The 21,158-nt window shown below is 40.3% G+C and overlaps 1 protein-coding gene across 1 annotated transcript in view; it reads right to left on the reverse strand.

Annotated features, from left to right (window-relative positions):
* Window positions 1-20,944, reverse strand: part of LOC126871059 (LIM/homeobox protein Lhx3-like) — a 62,084-nt gene extending 41,140 nt beyond the window's left edge. The window contains exons 1-2 of the mRNA XM_050629425.1: window positions 17,121-20,944; window positions 5,119-5,163 (exon numbers count right to left, since the gene is read on the reverse strand). Of these exons, the coding sequence (XP_050485382.1) occupies window positions 5,119-5,163; window positions 17,121-17,391 (316 nt within the window). The 5' untranslated portion in view covers window positions 17,392-20,944. The remainder of the gene's footprint in view (window positions 1-5,118; window positions 5,164-17,120) is intronic.
* Window positions 20,945-21,158: the final 214 nt, after the last annotated feature.

Here is a 21,158-nt window from a genome sequence, read left to right on the forward strand (position 1 = left end):
AAAATACCGCTATTGTAGAAAAACACGAACAGAACACGAGTCAGGACATTGGAAAAACTTTTAACGATCGATAAATTAGACTGTGGCCTAAGGATTGGAATAATTCGTGGAAATAAACAGCGGTAACTTGGGCGGCTTTATCCAGTCGCAGAACGCGCTGTTGCGAACATATAATAGAAGAGCGGCGATTCATCACGGTCACCGATTCGCGGTTTTGTCACTGACTATTGTGGACAGAAACAGTTTTGCGCGACAATACTCGCCCTGCCACACCTACGTACACGACGAATACGAGCGACAACGAATGCCGGCGCGGCGTTTCCAGAGGAATGCCTCACGGGTGTCCATGGCATGCATTGCAAATTGCAGGTAGATTTATGGGCGAATCGGGACGTCCCGTAGCCCAGTTCCCATGCTTCTACCGCGTAATCGTCCGTGAAGATCTGTTTTTCCGTAAATAGTCCCTCTAGTAACGTCATTCGCTTCCTTTTTTTTTTTTGCTTTTTTTCACATTCTTACCGCCTTTCGTTCGTTCCTTTACGTCATGTTTAAAATTTCCTTTTTTTTTTTTTTTTTTGAAATTCATGAAAAACCGACGATAAATCTTAGTCGATAATGCGTCGTTTTACTGATATCTAGATTGGAAATATCGAAGACACTTGAAATAATTCACACAGGTATAGTCTATTTTGTACGGACAAGATCGTGTGCTAATATTTGGCAAATCGGTTTAATATATTTATGAATGATGTGAAAGTGTTCGTTAAAGATTATTTATCTTCTGTCTTGAAGTACATATATCGATTTGTTATTTCTCTTTGATAAAATTTTCCAAAGATATAAAGACGTGCATTTAAATTCATTGGATTATATGATAGAGATATAGATTCGATAATCGGATTGAAACCGATACTGGTCGCATGCTTTTATAATACGCTTTCGCTTTATGGATTTTCCTTTATGGTTTTTCATATTTTGCGAATGTAAACGATTCGACATTGTAGAGAACAACGAGTGACAAGATGTGGATCGCAGATTGATTTTTCTTTTATAATCCTAAGATTTCGCATCGAATAGAATAATCCAGAGATTTTTATCTCGTACAATTTTATTTATTTTATTATCGAACCTGTTTCCAATCCTATGAAAGTACCTATCGCTACTGGCAATTTATGATTCGTTAGTCGTTCACTAACATTTCACTAACGATATCCTTATCTAAACCGATCTTTGCCTGATTACAATCGACTTCTTCAAAGTAAAATTTCCTTTTAATATTTCCATTTCCCATTCATCGCAATCGTCGTACGTCTTTGGTAAAAAGTTGTTTCGCTCGACAACATACGAAATCCTAATTTGTGTGAGAATTCAGTCGTCGTCTTAGCCGAGACAAGCACGCTCGTTTCATATGGTACAGGCTTGAACCAGTCAGTCGATCATTTGGGCGGAAAAAGGAAACGCCCATGGCTTTACCGCGGAGTGAATGGTCCGCAGAAGAGGCGTTAAATGCAACAAAACCATGACATCCGGTGGACACGGGTCGACACGTGACCCGTTCAATGCTCTTAAGCCGACCACTCCACGAAGACAGCCAGGACGTTTGTTCGAAACGTTGTTTAGCAGCTAAGGCGCTTTGTGCGCCAGTTTTTACCTTGCCTCTGCTACAATGCTCTTTAATTTCTATGTTTGACAACTGCGATTGTTAACCATCCATTGCGAGCCATTTCCACCGTGTTTTCAAACTGACTTTTCGATGGAATCGAAAAGGCTCTTTGTTCGCGCTCTAATCGTTTGCCACGATGCGATTCTCTTCCTCTTACCTTTTATGAAAAATAGTTGTTTCAATCCTGTGTAAAATACAAGATATTCAATGGTTCCTTTAAAAGCTTTCTCACGAGATTATGTCGTAACAAAAACGACGCTTATATTCTTTCCGTCGTGTTCTTCTTTTCGTTTTATCTTCTAATCGTCCGAAGAGATATTATTTATCGTAATAACTTTTTTATTACTCAACCTAATACGTATTCTTCGTAACGAGTTCTTATTACAAGGAGCAAAGATAGATATTAAAATTACCATTACACCGTTTATTTGTAATCTTTCTATAGTAAAATAATAATTTCAATTTCGTTAGATTCGTTCGTTATCTCGGTAAAGAAATATCGGGATATTTGTTAAATGAAAAATGTTTGATCGTTGAAAACTTATAAAAGCGTTTCACCTGCGTATTTCTTTGAGATTGCACGATTGCGAAAAGCAAGCAAGAACTAAATTAAACAGCCATTCCTTCCTCAAACTTGAAACGAGCTATGAATTACGAAACCGTATAAAAAACTCTGCTTTCAAATTATTTCTAGACGATACTCGAACGTGAAGGGGGCGTCTGAGAAAACAAGAAGCAAGCCCAAGTTGTAGATTCTCGTATTGTCGGGACGGTATAACGAAACCATTCTGGTCAGACGGTAGCGTAATACAAACTAGCCTTTCGGTTCTCCAAGTTTCAAGTCCGCGAACTCGCTCTTGTAAGACTGGCTCGTTGGTTCGTCTTCTTTCTATTTCGTGGTTCTCGTCTCTTCGTGCACACGGGACAGATTGTCAGACGGATAGATGAACAAATGGAAGGAGAAATAAAGCGGCGGCACAATTATCTTAATGGAGTTGTGGACACTGGTGAGCATTATCGATTCAACGCGTAAACGTCGCCACGCCACATTGCCCGTGCCATAATCCTTACACAACGAAGAAGCGAAAAAAATATTGTACTAAAAACTTTTCCCCTGTTCACCCACCAACTATCAATGCCAGTCGAGAGTTAACCGCTCTATATCTCGTACGAATGGCGGTAAAATACGAGCTATCCATCTAATTCGTAGATCGTAAATTTTGTAGATCGTCGTTCATCGAAGTTTCGTTGCACGTAAAGTTTCTGTCTCGTAGTTTCCTCTTTCCACGAGTTAGACGATAAATAATCAGATATACAACGATAAATTAGATTCAAAGATTCTATTCGCCAAATTCGTACCAATCTGAAACGTGTAGGCGCAAATATACAGGGTGGTTGGTAACTGTTGATACAAGCGGAAAGGGGGTGATTCTACGCGAAAAAAGAAGTCGAAAATATAGAATAACAATTTTTTTTTTTAATTTTTCCATCGAGACAACGATCTACAGTGAGATCCGTTATAACGAGACGCGATAAAGTGCACGCGTACCGAGCGAGAATTCAAAGTCGATTTTCTCGAAAACAAAGCCTCGAACGACAAATTGTTATTCTATATTTTCGACTTCTTTTTTCGCGTAGAATCACTCCCTTTCCGCTTGTACCACCAGTTCCCAGCCACCCTGTATAACGCAAGTATAATTCCTCGTGAATCACTAAAATTCCATATCTGCAGGTGAGCACAGTGCGTTGCTTGTTTCATTAATTATTTTCTATTATCGTGTTGGTAAGCGTATTGGCAACGAGACCGATGTTCTTTCGTCTCGGTACAAAAGTGGCTTACAAAACGTTGGAATGAACAATCCACTCATCCGAACCGCCACGTGAGCTGCACGTGCCAGGAGCGTGCCGGAACAACTGGTGCCCTGTCGTTTCTGCCACCATGTGCGTCAATGAACGTGCACTGTGCACGCGTGTGTAACACGCGTCTTCTTTTCGCGACGTAAGATCATCACCTCCTCTCTCGTACGCCTCGTTACCCTTCTCCTTGTTGTTGCGACTTACGCGTTTTTATTCCGCGACTTTGTTGTTCGACTTGACGTTCGGGTAATGAAACCACATCGACGAAGCCAACTGAATAGAAAACACGCGCGAATAGAATACGTATTTATTTCGTGCATCGGTTAAGCTCGCAGATAAAGATCTTACTTTCAAAAATTCACCGTCATAATGCCCGAAAACGTCGAATAAATCGTCATTGATGATCCTGAAGATATACGAAGGGTTGTAAGTAGACGTTGCACTAGAGGCACCCGCATTTTTCACGAGAACTACTGTGTCACTCGACTTTGAAACTTGGCACGATGGCCCCGGTTCAAATGATAAACAACTCGAAATGTAGCTCCTAATCGCACGTAACAATTCCATTGTAGCAACGAGTGCGACCAACTGCCGTGCTTAACACTATATCTTTGACGACATATGGGATAGAGTCGATGGCCTTCTAGTACTTAATGTTTCGTGCTTGTACCTTGTACCCCTCTGTACGAACGAACTTTGATAGCCACTTGAAAAAGCTAAGGGTCGAAGCTTGAGAGGGATCTTCTTCCGCTTTCGATATCGATGCCAAACGATTTTGCGTTTTGTCAAAATTTAGTTGAAATTGCTCGTAGATGACGTGGAAATTGGAATTTAGTACGATTATTATTTACGGCGAGTGGCCAAGTTCCAAGTGTCAGAGATACGCGAAATCGAATCATCGAGCGTTTGAAATTAGGTTGTCACGGAGTGGGTAGTCGTGATAGAACGTGTGCTGAAAATGTCCGCGTAATTTTAGACGAAGAACAAGATTATTTGTACGAAAAATTCGGATTCGAGCGAATCGTTGAACAGTATGTTTCAGTTACGTTTGGTTCGTCTTGAGTTGCGTTGTATCTGTATATTTTAGGATTATTTCCAATATTAAGTACTTTAGTAAGTAATTTGAAGTTAGTGCCAGCTTTAGACATGGTTTATATATGCGGGTAAAAAGAGTTTCTTTTCTTATCTAAAATAAATCTATTTTTTTTCGTTCCTTATTGAAACTCGTTAGAAAATGAAGAATTTGTATGCGAATATCTAGGTACATAGTACGAATGTTTCCTGAAAAATAAGCGTGTAGACTATAAGACGTATGTTACATGGAATGTAATATTTTGTCTGTTTCTCATAATGTATAATAACTTATGATATATAATATATAAAAGATAACCTGTATAGCTTGGAATACAGATTGCTGATGATTAAATCGTTTTTGTAAACTACATTACCTATATAACGCGGAATAACGTACAAAATTATATATAAACGAAGAAGAAAAACAATACGTAATAAAAAACTGAAGAAACGTATTTGAGGGAGGGGGGGGAGGGCAGAAATAAACAGAAGTCAAAAGAAATATCAAATTAAAAAAGACTCACGTTCTTCCTTGATCGGAAAACAGCTTGGTGTTTTGATCTTCCGTTCTAAAACAAAAGGAGAAAAATAAACTAATTAAGTTTATTAAAGAAAATCATAGACCGAACTTAGAAATAACGTACTCTTTATAAAATAAAAAGTACAGAAAGGAATAAAATAATAAGAAAGGAAAGATTTATTCGATGTTGAAAAAAAATCATGTAAGTTGGGAAACGAATAAAAAGGTCTGTTAAAGTATTTCTTCCAGATTGTTAACAGTTGACAATCTGACGAACACGTTTTCTTTATAGTCTCGTTTCGTGGTTTTATTCTGTAAAATTTCGCAAAAACGTTGAAATAATACTCGCCTGGCAAGCACCATAACGTTTTTATGGGACATTGTGTCAGGCGTGTTTCAACTCGACAACATTTTTCTCGCGGTACGATCATAAATAATTTACCTGCAAACAAGTACTACGTTCGTTCAGCTCGGACTTACCTGTGCAATATTCTGATTTATCATCCACCTTTCATTTGATTGTTCGTGGATTTACAGTAAAATTATTTATAAGCGACGCTGCTATGTGATTTTCCTGTATGTTTAATATAAATAAATAAAAAAACGATCGATGTTTGACTTTTTTTATTCTCGTTTACCCGCGTACATACGTAGACACACGAGATATAAAGCTTAATCTGTGTCTCTTCCCTTTTAATCGCAACCCGTTCACTTCGCCACGTATCGCAAATTAGAATCGTCGTAGAATTTAGAAACAAAGTATGCAAAATTCTTCTTTGGTACGCTAACGTGATGCTACGCTATAATAAATATACCTAACTTTTATTAAAAAAAAAAAGAGGAGATTTAAAAGTCGAAACCTACTAAATTAGGATAACCAGATTGTACCTGGTATTTGTTAAAATGTTAGGGCTGTAAATACGATGTAAATACAACGTATAAAAATATTCCTTGTGGTTTATCTCTCAAGATATAAATAATTGAATTTTACACTCGAAATGTTTGTAGATTTTAATAGGTAGCTATAGTTACACTACGTTAAGTTAGAAAATCCGATCGTCAAACTCAGGGATGACGTATCTTTGTTACGTAGCTATTGTTTATACAAGATCGTATGAAATTTGGAGATTTTTAATCTTCTTCTACGTTTCGCCGAATTTCCAGCGTCAGACGAACACTCGTGTATCACGTTGTCGCAAAAAATCGACTAAAAACTCGATCAAATTTCTAATCTCGAAGCATCGCCAGTATCCCGTACTCTTGCACCGTATGCCTGTCTGTTCAATAATTGTTTAACCCACATTTTTTAATCGCTGCGCTATTAACAAATTTACGCAGCCTAAAGTAGAGCTAAGTATCGGAGGTGCGCGGTTTAAACGGTGTTTAGTTCCCATCAAGAGCTACTTAATCTGCGATCGCGTAAACTCGCGCAACAATGGGGAAACGCGTGGCAGAGAAGGGGCGCACGTGATTACGCTGGCCGAAACTTCATCGTGGAGTCACGTGGCGCCGGAAAAACGGGCTCGGCGTTCGCCGTCGAAAAACCGAACCGCAAAGCCCGAAAGGAGCCACGAGCACTGCCTACGAGAAAAATAACCCCGAGTCATGCGTTCCCACGTATAACGAAACGCGAACCACACGAAACACCAACCCCCTCGAGCCCTCGAGTTTTCGGCGTAACGTTTCGGATTACACGGTATTTTGCTGTTGCCTATTGCTCTTGCGGCTTGATGTTTGCTCGGACTCGTGATCGAATCCCTTCGAAAGCTTCGTTCGCCATTCTGATGCTCTTCTGAGTGAAAATTTCCGCAGTTTGCTCAACTGGTTAGTTGCTGGTTCGATGAGAAGGTGTTTCTCGTTGTGTATGCCGTATACCGGTGGTATCATTTGACTTTGCGAACGATAGAAAGCGAATATTCTGCTCCGATTATTTCTAAACGAGTTAAGGTGCTTCAGGTAGAGTGCAGGTAGAACAAAAATTGGACCGATTTCTATGAATTCACATACGAGTTTGGTATGGAAAATAAACGTTCGTACTATTCACGTATTTAGAATACTTTTATAAATACGCTGTACAAAAGTGGCACTGCGTACTAAAATTCTGAAATTCCGGAATTTCATAAAAAGATGTAGCGAGATGCTAATATCGCGACTATATTAGCTAAAGAAACTGATAGGAAAGTGCATATAGAAGTTACAAGATATTTACTGTAAATAGACGTTAATAAAAGATTAATACGCAGCCTGAATGGTCGTGTTAGACAACGATAAACGTGGAAGACAGTTCCACTGAATGTTAAAGGCTATTAAAATACAACAACAACAACAACAACAACAACAACAATAATAATAATAGTAATAAATATGTATTTGTATATTTAATAGCCTAAAAGTATTTTCTACGTATGCTTGCGTAATTAATAACGTTTTATTTTCTATTTGTAAGTGAAATAGCTAGAAAATCAATACCGAGGTGTATTATTATATAATTGCAAAAATATTATCCACCTAATGGTAATTTTAATCCATTTAGATTGTTTGAAATCTATCCTCGTTATCTACATCTTAATTTTATCTAGATGCATAATGGCTCGTATCACCACGATAAATAAAATCCTGATGTTAACGATTCACGGATTCATATTTTTCTGTACACGTTCGTTTTATCGGATAATTTTATAATGGAAGATCGGTTAATTCGACGACGCCTTTATTATATAACCAAATACCTATGTATATAGGAGCATTCGGTATAGTTAGCTCGTAGTTGGAGAACGTGTAGAGAAGCGTGCAAACATCTCTATCGATTTAATTCCGTACGATAGCAAATTCCTGTCAACGTTCGCTTATATCGTCGTATAGTTAATAGTAACGTAACAACATTTTTCATCAACATAAATTCGCCAAAGTTCGGCATTTATAGCAAACGACGGAGACGTTTCTTAATCTTATCGCACAGGAGTACCTACTCTTCAGTCAGTCGGCCGAATCAATGACATGTGTATACTTACTATAGACTATAGTATAACAGCGTTATCTCGATGTTAGTAAATGTGCCAACTCGCGTGGATGTCTGCCTCTGAAAAGGAGGTCGGCTCTCGTCGCGGAGCGTTATCAGTTAAACAAGTTTTATAAGTTGGAACGTGCATGTGTCTACTATGATTTTTGCGTACCTAGATCGAGTAAACTTGTTTACACAAATAATCAAAGATCGAGCTGGTGTTTTAAAGTCTATCATAATAACAACAGTCTTGACATTTAACATCCGTTCACGTATTACTAAATAGCATCATCTGGTCGAACAGATTTTCAGTCGCGATCCCACGAGTATCTCCAAGAATGAAAATAAAAAAAAAAAAAAAGATGGAAAACCAAAACTAAAACAAGAAGAACGGGAAAAAAGCGATTCAAGGGAGGAGAAAAAAGAACTATCGATCAAACCTTGAATTTGAAACGTCAAACTGGAAATGGGTGGACTTCGATCGGTCACAAAAGGAAAAAAGTTACCAGCGACGTAATAGCTACAGGGTGAGACGCGGTAACTCGATGCCTGGGTGTTTGACGCGTGCCTGAAGGACATAGGAGCGGATCCTTTCCCAGACGCTACTTTACACGCCATTTGCCTTTCTCCGTGTCCTCGCGCTGTTTTATCGTCGCATTAATTTTCGCGACAGGATCTCTGGCGGTGGAAAACCAGCCGCCTCTCGACTTTACCAACTTTTTACGCTGCCCTTCTATTCGCCAGCGAGTTACGAGGCCGTAACACCGGCATCCAGTTTTATTCGCGATCCGCGCCAACCTTTGCAATTTATACGCTGAATTGACAATTAGATTCGGACAAACAGACCTAGACTTTAGGGCGGATCTACGAATTTGCGTATATTTTCCAAGTTGTATCTACGAGTCACGTGTCTTATTGTTACAGATCTATAAATCTTGATCTTCCGGATCTCTAACCCGTTAAGAATCAACATCGCGTTAATTTTTCTATTGCGTTATTTTTAATTTTAGTTGCGTCAAAATCTACAGGTATTTATTTCGATTTATAGATTGAAATTTTGTGAATTCTAAAATTTATTATTCGTCTACTACTTATCACGATCTTACGAATGCATACAGATTCCATGCGCGCTTGTATCTTATAAATTCAATAAGATAGAAGATATATGTGATCTTGTTACAGTTACAGATCAATTACGTATTTTGAAATATAGTAGAAAAGTACGATAATACGCCATGCTTATTGGCGAGCACACCTACGTCTGAATAATAGTGAATTTCGCGATATAAGAATTCTAAAATAGATAATCTATTACATTTTTGCTTTTAGGCTTATCTTAAATCTGCGGACGATATGTAAGACCTTTATCAAATCGATTGAACAAATATTTAACGAATTTATGTAATATTTGGAACGATGGAAGTTCTTTAAACGATGAATAGAAACTTAGAAATATAAAAATAGGAAAAGTATTTCCTTCGATTTTAAAGTTCGATTAATTACGATATGAAAAAATTAATTTTTTAACACATACCTAATACGTATTCAGGTTTCTATATGAATCAACCGATTCGTCGTTTACTGGATATGTAACCGGATATATATTAACAAAGATACGTATAGTTGAAAATTAATATCTACCTTTATAATGTTCATTTATGAAATTCATTGGAAGCGAAAGTTAATAATAAAATTAGTAAGAAAATAAATTAATAACCAAATGTATAACTCTCCGGTAGAAACAGAAATTTCCTTAAATCGTTAACCTGTCAAGGATCGACGCAACGTTTCATTTGCGATAGTTTTTCCATCGATACGCGTTATCAAATTTCGTTTTTTGATGAAATCAAAAGAAGAATCGAAATAGATGTTTGTAATATTAAAGCAGATTGTCGTTTGGCCCTTGGTGGGTTAACGTTGCCAAAAAAAGAAAAAAAAAAAAAAAAAATAGCGGGCATCAAATTTACCTGAAAACAACATTTTCCAAGCGGAGTTTAAAAGAGTTTTTCAACTCACGTTAAATACGATGTGACAAACAAATGTTCTATCCGACGTTCTCCGATCGTTTAATTCCATATACGTTAGTTGTTTTATCTAATCGTTATTTCGAAAAAGTGGAAAATCGTAATTCTCGAAACGTAATCCCAAAACGACGAAACGAGGCTCGTAAGAATGACACATTGGATCAGCCATCGATAAGCGGGTGTGCAGCAGCCAATAATTTTTCTTCATAAAGACAGAAACTAGCTATAGCGAGTCGATAACCGCTGTTTTAACGACGTTACCGCGCCAATGTATCACATGGAGTGGTCACTCGGGGGGCGAACTCGTGGTGAGAAAACGAATAGAACGAAGGAAACGCCGTGCCGGAGCAGCCGTCGTCGGAGGTTCGTTTTCCACGGGCTTCTGGCCGTGGCTGGGTAGAGGAGATGCGGCGATACCATAAAAAAATAGGAAAAACCACCGCCACCGCAGAAAACTTTCGACTTGGAAAGCAATTCCCTTCTCGCCGGCCCGCCAGCATTTCGCTGGCAGAGAAACGTAGGTGGGAAAACGCTCCTGTTCCTTTTATACGAAAAGAAAAAGGACCGAACAACTTTTTATTACGTCAGAAAATTTACTGTTTGCCTTGTCGCTCCTAATCGATGCGTACTGAAACTACCACGAACGTTTCCTTCCCGTAGTACGGTTATCGCGTGTCAATTCTTTGCTCTCAAGTAAAATTTCTTTGCGCTTTCGTGATTTTGTTATCTTCATATAAAGATTTATAATTTTGTTACTCGATGTTGCGTACGTATTTCCAGGAATTTGCAATTTTTATCACGTCTTGTTTCAATGTCGTACATAGATGGATGTTTGAAGTTTCGATTAACTCGAACTTGAAGGGATTTGCGCCAAGTACAACAGCGTTGGGTTTTCACGTTGGATCGCTGCTTTACAGCATTTCAACGTGAAGTATAAGTTTCGTAAGTGTCGTAAGATCGAAATCTCGCGTTAATTTTCGCGTCATCGAAATTTCCTATATTCGTTTCCTTTTAATTTCCTGCACCTGTCTTATTGCCAAGTGTATCGCGAACTTCGCATAGAACGTTAGTTGCAAACTTCAGGAAACGGAGAAATAGAGGTTCTTTAACAAAATACGAATAAGAGAACCGATCTGTAATTCGCATGCTTTGTCCAACGGAACCGCGAACGTTAATTCATGCACGACTGCTCTCATCACGATGGGCAAACGAAAAATGAGAAGATCCGAATGAAACGATCAACGAAGAAAAAAAAAAAAAGAGACCAAGCAAAAGGAAAACCTGGACGAATCCCATAAAACGGCGCGCGGATTCAGCAGCCCTTTAGCGGGAAAGCTTCCTCTATACCCGTAATACGATCGAGTCTTCCAATCATCGGCTTTGGCTACCTCTAAACGAAAAAGACGTCTGAACGCGAGCACACGAGCGTCAGCTCGACAGGAATCTTAAGGTACGGGCTCTCTTTGAACGCGGCAAAGCCGCCGATACATCGTCCTTCGGCAACAAAGATACGAACCTTCGTCCTCATTTTCCTGCCGACTCTTCCACCCCTGCACGTGAATACTACGCGCCCTCTAACCAGCCGCCATTTTCTTTCCACCCTCGTCTCCATCCGACTGCTATTCGCCATGAGCCACCGTTTCCTATGGTTACCAGTTACCCGAGGGATGCTTGACAACCTCATTGGAGCTTTCTACTCCTTGTCAAAGCGCCACTCTCTCCTGTCCTCGTCTTCTTAGTCAAAATTTTGTTTCACTCCGTTTCGCCTGTTTTCTCCCGCGTGTGTCCCTTCGCGTGTTTTATTATCAAGATGTTTGCTTGTTTCCAGTATTATAGCGAAGATTACCGATTTCCGCAGCTCTTTCAGGATTTTTCTAGGTATCGTAATTTCGTCACAAGAATGGATAAATTTTGTTCCTTTGGTACGTCGGGATAAACGTGTTAAACGACTTGATCGTGTTAATATTATGGGCGAAATATCGGGTTATTCGAGTCTGCAAACGATTGGCTCGAAAAATATTTCATTTTTATTCCCGCTGCGATTCCCCAATTTTTATATCAGCTCTCATTTTGGTTAGAAAAAAGAAAGGAAGTTTGACGTTTAAAAAATTCTATGTGCAAGCTGGTAAGGATTTTTTTTTTAGTTCGTTCGATGGAAAAATAGCAAAATGCAAAATAAGAAAATACCGGTTGGAAATATTGGGTACTAACGGAAAGTACGCGACAGTGTTCATTTTCTTGTCTTTCTCGTTTTCTTGTACGCATAAAGAATCTGATCGATACGCGTGATTAAAAATTCTCGACGATACAGAGAATTATTCGCGGTGTCACGCTCATCGGTGTCGTAAGATCGGTATAACGGGTGGAAGAGAATATAGTAAGGAACGAGTTAGCTAGGTGGAGAGATTTAATCGATGGCTGTAACGTGGAGAAGAATAACTGGCGTGTAGTTTAGGTCCTGTTGTTTGGGCCTCAGTTTAGATTTAGGTTTAGATTTAAGCACATTCGCTATCGTGCTGAAGCAATACCGTATTGATTGTGGGGTGGCCGAGCCTCCGAACACATTACATGATTAAACCGCCCCAATGGCATAGCAACCGGCCTTGCAGCACTTACCTTATTAAAATATCCACCACCCTCACCGCGCTCTTTTAACAAAACCTTTACACGGACCTGCCAACTATTCCAACACCTACCTTTTGTTATCAAGAAGCATTCGAGCAAGTCGACCGTTTCAAACTTCTGTTTGGCCAATGTCTGCCGAAAAATGATAATTTACTCGTTTGTTGTTAGATTTGTACGCGTTTTATATTTCTCGTTTGACGCTTAACGTTCGAATTGGAACAGAGATAAAACGCGATACAAGTGGTAAATTTGATTTTATGGAATGTCGGAAAATTTGCAAAGTGAGAAAATCGATATATCTAACTAAGGTTACGTTCGAAGGAATTTCGCAACTTCTAATATTACTACAAGTTACGTATATCTTAATTTGGTTTACCGCTACCAATATTAAGTCCAATTCGTTTAATCTTACTGATAGAAGGTAAATTCCGATTTAAATTTACTTCCTACGAAGAATTTAGAATTACAGATCTCGACTGGTAACTAGTTGGCGAGATACTCCTCTATGAATACCTTAATTGTATCAAATATAACCACCGTGTTAAATTCTAAACTCTAAATGCGTATAAAAGTAAAATAAGCGAATGATTAAATGTCATCTAAGGATGTCCATAAAGGATATATTCTAACAAACACGAAGATGGTACCCCATTGGGGGTAGCCACCCACATGATAACTAAACAGCTAAAAAAATTCTACCAAATGTCCAAATTGGACAAATTGTGAATGTGAAATATTAAATAAATAAAAAAAAAAAAAAAACTAAGGATGTTAGACGAGTCATCGAGTATCATTCGTAAGTACGATGCAGAAATAACTAGATGGATTCTATCGAAGCGTTAAAATTATTACTTCCGAGAATTTAAATCGCGTTAAAAATATTTTGTTTTTAAATCCAACGAGTCTGCCTCGTATAAGCAAGTTAAAGGAACGAACGAAGACTAATTGCGCGAAGATAGCCGAAAATGCATTTTTACGCAGCTTAATACGCTTAAATACGTAAATTACAAATTGAGCGTGATTAAGAATAGAAAATTGTTATTCGTAAACGTAGCGATGAAACGAAGGAATCTTCGAACAGGTGCATTCATAATTCAAGAATTTTCGACCTTTTCGGCCTGTTTCACTCACCGGAATCGACTGCATAAATAATACACGCGACGCCTTGCTTTGCGGAACAAGCGTAAAAGATGCGCGAGAGGAACTGTAAAAAATAACTACGAGCCTAAAGAACCAACTAAAAACTTATTCGATACGTGCAAATTAAAAGTAAATTCATTAAAATCGCCAAGTTGTTTAAGAGAACCAAACGATCCTGATTCCTATAGGGGGAAACCATATTATTAACGATTTCATATTTTGCATTTCCTAGTTTTCTAACGAAAGATGACAAAATGTAAAAGAGTATGGCAAAGTACGCGAATCCTTTGCGCAGAGTAATTTGTTAAACGCGAAAGGCTACCGCCATTTCGATACATTAATGCAGAGGATCGTTTATCTTCCCCGAAGACAGGCATGAAAAAACAAACCAGACATAAAACATTAATGTCTGTGCTCGTCTTTACAATTTTAAGAAATATAGATAAATCTACTTGTCAGAAATTACCGTCAGACTTTAAAGAGAAAGTATTTTTCATCTTTTTGATATACCTATCTTATTTTAATTTAGTTAAAAGTTACAGCTTCGCGAGACCGTTCTTGGCAATTATACCGATTTATATAACTATTTTTGTATTACTTTGATACATACGTTTTATTTCATTTTACATTTCGATAATTAAAATTGGTCGAAAAATGTTCGTTGCTTTCCATCAAAATATAGAAACTCGTAAGTAAATAAGTTTTAGTATTTCAATTGAAATTTTAAATGAAATTTAGAATATGTTTCTCAAGGTACATAAGCAAACTGTACAGTAAACTGTAAACCTTGCCCTGCCTGGATGTCCAAATTGTAGAGATTACACGTAGAACATACCGATAACATGACGGAAAATATTCCATCGTGAATTAGCAACATTCTGTAAAATCGCACGTTCCAACAGATGGATCACGTTGTTACTTTCTGAAAATAAATTTTTATTGAATAGAAAAGGAAAAATGTATATATATATTTTAATCGCGCTTTTCGTCATTTTTCCTACCACATAATTAATTTCTTTCGTATATCCACGTACACGGTACAGCAATAACGTAAAGTTTTTAAGAATTACGGGGTAGCAAGTAGAAAATACGTCGTGTACAGAAAAAGTATGTCGATGATAAATCGTACCATTGATCGCAGATTTTGAGTTTAAATTTAATCTTCATTTATGGGCATTTCTCTATTGGAATATTTCGTAAACTCTTTGTATTCAACTAATAATATCGATAAAAATAAATTAACGCGAATTCGAATAAAAAGAATTATAAAAAACAATATGTACAAATCGTGAATTTTTCTATCTAACTTCTATCTAACACCTACGTCGATAAATAATATTTTAAATATTTCAATTCATCGATATAATTATAGATATAGTCAAATGGCGTAAGTAGATACTACCGTTGCTGTTGTCAACAACTCAGAAATAGTGAATTTGTAGCCGCGATCGTTTAATTAAATAGATTAATAGTAAATCGTAAGCCGCTTTTTAATTCGTCATAATCTTCGTTGTAACGATAAAACGTACATATACAAAATATATCTTTCTTCACAGACAGTACGGCTACGCAATAAACTATTTTTCGAATCACATATGTTCCCATTATTTTATATCTCTTTTTAAATTGTATTAAGTATGTTTTTTAATCGAATCGAAACTATCGATGCTTTCGCAAAATATCAGTTTTCCAACGTAGATTAAATGTTTCGGCGTCGGTGTCTCCTATTAATAAAAACGAGATATTTCCAGATCGATAGAAAGGTGGCCCAAATGTAATAATCATTCACTCTTGAGCTGAACATTAATCTTATCGATCATCCGGATCGACCATTCTTATCGAGAACTCGCTACTGTTCGCGTAATGTGGCACAAAAATTTTAACCTGACCCGATATTATAAGAACTTGCGATAGCGACTGAACTATCGTCGCTAGACTTCTTATCTACGAACGTTTCCATAAAACTACGAAGGTAATTGCGACTTATTTTTTCAACGATCGCCTAACTTTTCCGACTTTTGCAAAAATTAAATTGGCCGCCGATAAAATTGAATTTGATTTCCTTCGAATTTGAATTTGTTGGAAATTTTAACGCGTTACGCTCTGTTACAATATTTCATGGATTCAGATATATTTTTTTATATAGATAATATAATCTTCGTGTCAACAATGTTAATGTCTGCAACCAATTGCATCACATATTCCTTCTTCAAATTGTGGCCAGCGTTCAAGACAAGTTCTACGCATTACTACGCAACCTACCGACAACGATAATCGTTACCTAACACGAAAATTTCGACCAACTCTTAAGAAATGATAAAACCGTTCGTGACAGATACAAGCAACGTGCGAAATATGAAGTCCACGAATTACCAATTACCAATTACCAGGAAAACCGAAATAAAACGAAAAGAAATTCCGGAAAGATTAAGATCGATAGCCGGATTTGATTTGCGTGTAACGATACCTATTGCGATTAGGAAAATATTTTCGTATAAATGCGATTAACATTAGCAGTTACAACTTGTTTGTGATAAATATTACAAACTTGAGCCCTTCGTTTCGAACATAAAACAAACGTAGATCGCAAACGTAAACGTTTATTTCTTACACGGTAGTTTTACGTTTATAATTCTTATCGCGGTATGAGAATCGAAGAATCCGTATGTCAAAGTTCTAATATTCTAACAAAGTATCGATTGATATTCCATTTTGTGTATTGGCGGCCGATCGTAATATCGATAAACAAACCAGAGTATCTAAAACGATAATCAAAAAGTATTTTAGTAAGTAGCTTGATTCTACATCCACTTCGAATGCTCGCACTTCCAACTGCTCAACAAAATACTCTATGCGTTCTTTCTTAACGTAAGTACAACAACAATTAATATCAACGAACATCGCGATTTCTCTATTTCTCGCGCAACATTTCTACCAAATACGTAAACCGTAACGCACCTCCATAAGCAACAGAATCCGCGACTTTAGTCGGTGCGCCTTGCGCAAAAATTGATTGTCTAAACTCTCGAACGAACAAAAGAAACATCCGTCTGAAGCGTCTCTGAAACATCCGAAGACCACGTGACCAGCTTGATCCGACCCCGTGTTCCCTCCATAAATAAAATATTTCTCGACCCAACAAATTCGCCTCGATGTTCGAGACTATGGGTCTGACGAGCGTCGCGCAAAAACATAGCAAATTTAAAGAATCCTTACCTTCCAAGTTCTTGTTCCTGGCGAGGAGAGCCAACAGGACGTCCTGGTTGGGCGCAGCCTCGGCCAAATCGGCAGCGTCCTGGTGCGAGGGTGGTAACGAGGGGCCCAAGGACGGCATGGTGGTCGTCGGTGGCCGCGGCATCATCACCGGCGCCGAGCCCAACGGCGGCAACGCCAATGCCCCGGGTGTATGATGGAGCGGATTGTGCGGCGGCGGACCGCTACTTGGTAGCGTCGGCAGCGTGGCGACCGGTTGCACCGCCGCCGACATGGACAGATCGACGCCACCCAACAATACCGGACGACACCCTCCAGAACCAGGTCCGCTGCTCACCGCCGGGAGGATTCCGCCACCCCCCGGCAGTGGTGCGTACGGCAAGTACAGCTCCAGTATAAACCAGGAAGTGGCTGTCACGGGAACACTGATCGACGCCGGATGTTCTACGTTCTAAAGAAATCGGCTCAACTTCGTGCTAAATCTTTTCCCTTCGGCATCGATCGACACCAGATTTCTATGTATAACACCGTCGCGTTATCGTCGTAGAGCGATCGTTCGATTTCGTTGGACGTGAAACTCCTTCGTTAAAAGCGTTACTTGCGATTCTTTACGAGTACCGTGGTTTCTTCGGGAAGATCGACGGTTCGATTACGCGAGCTCGGATCACACGGTGACGGAGTCTTCAGAAGGGCGCGGTAATTTCGTCATGAAATTTTTTCGTCGTATATCGTACGAGTTCGTAGACTGTTTTCATTCGCGAGATTCACTATCACGAGAGTCTTTATCTCGAAGATCGAGTCCTCCAGATTAACGTTTGCACTAATCAAACTGTTACACGAGACGAAATTCTATATGGCGATCGTCCGTTCACTGGACCTACAGACAGTTGCACTGGATCGAAGACACTGGCGGCGTTGCGCGTGGATCGATGGTTCGCGCGAAATCAACACTCACTTTGGTCGCTCGTCGAAGCCGTTCGTCGCTTCCGGATATTACTCGAGAAGCCGACTGATCGGTTTTAATAACCGTTCCAAGCGAACGATCGGTTTTCAATGTTTTTATCGTTTGATCGTTCGATCGTCCAAAGTTCCGTTGTAATCTCGTTGGCGTTGTCGCGCAGCGGACGCCGATGGCGATCGATCGTCGAGAGGCTCTTTATTTCTGTCACCTTCCGATGACTTTGCCTGTTTAGGGGAGAACGCTCGAGCTTCGCTCGTCCACTCAACTATCGCGTATCACGTGCATAAGCAACGTCTACGCGGTTTCGTAGATCATCGGAGCGCCAACCGTTGGTAGATGTTTACGAGCGCAGTTACCAGGAGGCTGATGCGCAACGGTTTGTTTGTAAATAGCTTCGACCGCGCTTCTTGCGGCAAGAAAAACCTTGATTTGTCATTAATAAAACGGGATAGTCACGAGGTGCGCGCGTGTCTCGCGTATTTGCGCTGCGTTCTCGATGATCAATGAACGCCAGCTAAAATAGCGTTTGTATTTGTTTAACAATAGCGAATTATCCTTTTGCGAGGATACGCGAATGTAACGATTATTACGTTTCCAATACTCTTCGTAGCGACGAGCAGATGATTATATTATTGGAATTGACTTGTCGGCACTGGATGATTAAAAGAAACGACGATACCAGAGTGATGGAACTGCGGTCGTTGTCGAGACGCGATAGTTAAATCGTTTCGTGGAAAACTGTCACTTCAAAGTGGCGAAGCACGACACCGCGGCGAATGATCGGCATCACTGAAATTCTCCGACAGAATTTTTGCGCTTCCCTGCGGTTCGGTTGGATCGCGTGAATCGAGATCGAAATGGAGAATCGAAAGGACGGGAAGAGGGAGCACCTCGAGACGAGGTCCGAGCGGACTTGAAACCAGCCGCGTACTCGTTGCGTCCCTCTCGCAATCTGAAACCCAGAGCGACGGTCCACGTCTTATCAGGCTGTTCACTGGTCTCGGTTTATCTCGACCATAACCTTGGCTATGCTACTCCGATCGTGACACTTTTTCTTTGTAAAATCGCGTCCGCGATTAGACTAATTCTTGTCTCGTTTTTTTTTTTTCGCGTTATAGATTTTCTTTTAAAACGATATCAGCAGCTCGTCGCTCTCCGCCAGTGACATCGCGATTATCTCTGACTGCTCCGTGATTCTCTATCCAATAGGCCTTTCATGAATCACGCTCGATAATTTCATAGTCGGTTATGTTACAAAGTACATCGAAAAACTTCCGCGATTGCATTATAATTGACACGAGACGTGTAGCGCCAAAACATCGATATGCAAGCGATAAACGGTATGCCGAATAATTTGGACCAGAAAACCCCAAGGTTTTCCCGATTTCTTTTAAATACGTCTCTTATACGCTTCGATTCTACGTTTCTTCGTAATCGATATGTTTCATCGAATACATCGAACGTTCAACCAGTAAAACGTTAATACGACTCCACCTGTAAAGGCGATGGAGGCCTTTCTTATTCCTCGCGTTCCAGTCCTAATACGAGTTTCGGCAAGGTGCAATCGAAATGAACGAGTCTCCTTGTCCTTTCCTTCCGTACCGGTTGGCGAAAGCTTGACGGCGATGACGACAACGACGATGACGACGACGACAATGACGATGGACGAAGAAGATTACAACAACGACGACCGGTAGGAAGATAGGACGAAGAAGATCATCGATAGGAAAGGCTTTGTTAGTAGTTCTATCCTCTAATCTGTTGGACGCGGCGCGCGCGCGTCTATCTCGGCTGTTCGTCTTTGATCAGCGGCGGGCGGTCGTGAGGTTTTTACACGCGTGTCGATGGAAATCGTGGCCGGGACCGATGTAAATGCCGAATGCCAATAGAGAGAAAAACCCAATGAATCACGTAGCAGCGATACTTTGGGACGATTCGGCCGGCGCTGCTCGTCGCGGGTCTTCTTTTCGTGCGGCGATTCCAAGCCGAATACGAGTCGCGCCGCGGCGACCGGTAAGAAACGGCGAATTCCACGGCCGTTGAATCGCGATTTTCGTCCTGCCACGCTCTGTTTTTGTTTTTTCCCCGGTATCGGCTGCACCAAACTCGTCTCGAGTTCGTCATCGGTCCGCAAACGTCCGCTCCATTCACCCAACGATGATTATCCCCCGCTCTGTCCACTGCCAATGACTTTCTTTCCCGGGTCTCCGAGTTTCGTACGACTTTTCTTGGGAATCCTGCGAATTCCGTTCGGCCACCGATCTTCCACGTCGATGGGCCCGTCCTGCTCGAATTAATCTCTCCGTTGTCCTTTTATGATCTCCTGCGGAGACACTGACCGTAAAAGGTGCACCGATCGGTTCACTTTCGGAGGTAAATGAAGAACGCGGCTTACGATACCGTGCAACCTTCCACGTCGATGTTTTGGCAACGTCCTGCATTTAATTCGTCGCTTTCGTCTTTTCTTTCCTCACTGTGTCCACTATGATTGATCGTCGACCGATTCGATGAGCGATCACCGATGCTTTACAAATCTCATCCACATCTGCGCGTGCGATTGAAAACTAAACGACAACCAGTGGTAGTGAATTTCTTCGCGAATGTTAACGATCGTCTTTGAGTTAGGCCTGATCGACCGAAAAATCTACACTGCCGCGAGATCTCGGAATGTGCGATTTGATTAGCGGGTACCGCGGCACTATGGAGCCGGTTTCGCGGGGTTCTTGGCTTCAACCTCGAGGATCAGAGAGCTGGAGGGACCTGGAGGGAACTTGGAGGGACGCATAGAAAGGTGGAGGTGGTTCTGAACGTTCTCTAAAACTGTGCGTGCATCGCCCTGTCGGAGGAGAGGTTTCCACCCTACCATCGACGGCCGCCACCGAACCGTCTCGCACTAGCTGCTACCTAAAAGGGGGAAATTCTGGTGGGGTATCGATGTTGGCACGCTTGCGCCGCAACCTGTCTCCCTCGTGCGAGAAACCGCGCGGGGGACACTGCCGCGTCCTAGTACAAGATTTTCGAATGATTTGCGGTAGATGCGGTCGAATCGAATGGAAAATCGAACGTGAAAACGCTGTAGT

Source organism: Bombus huntii, chromosome 11, assembly GCF_024542735.1.
Source record: "Bombus huntii isolate Logan2020A chromosome 11, iyBomHunt1.1, whole genome shotgun sequence".
NCBI classification, from domain to species: domain Eukaryota; kingdom Metazoa; phylum Arthropoda; class Insecta; order Hymenoptera; family Apidae; genus Bombus; species Bombus huntii.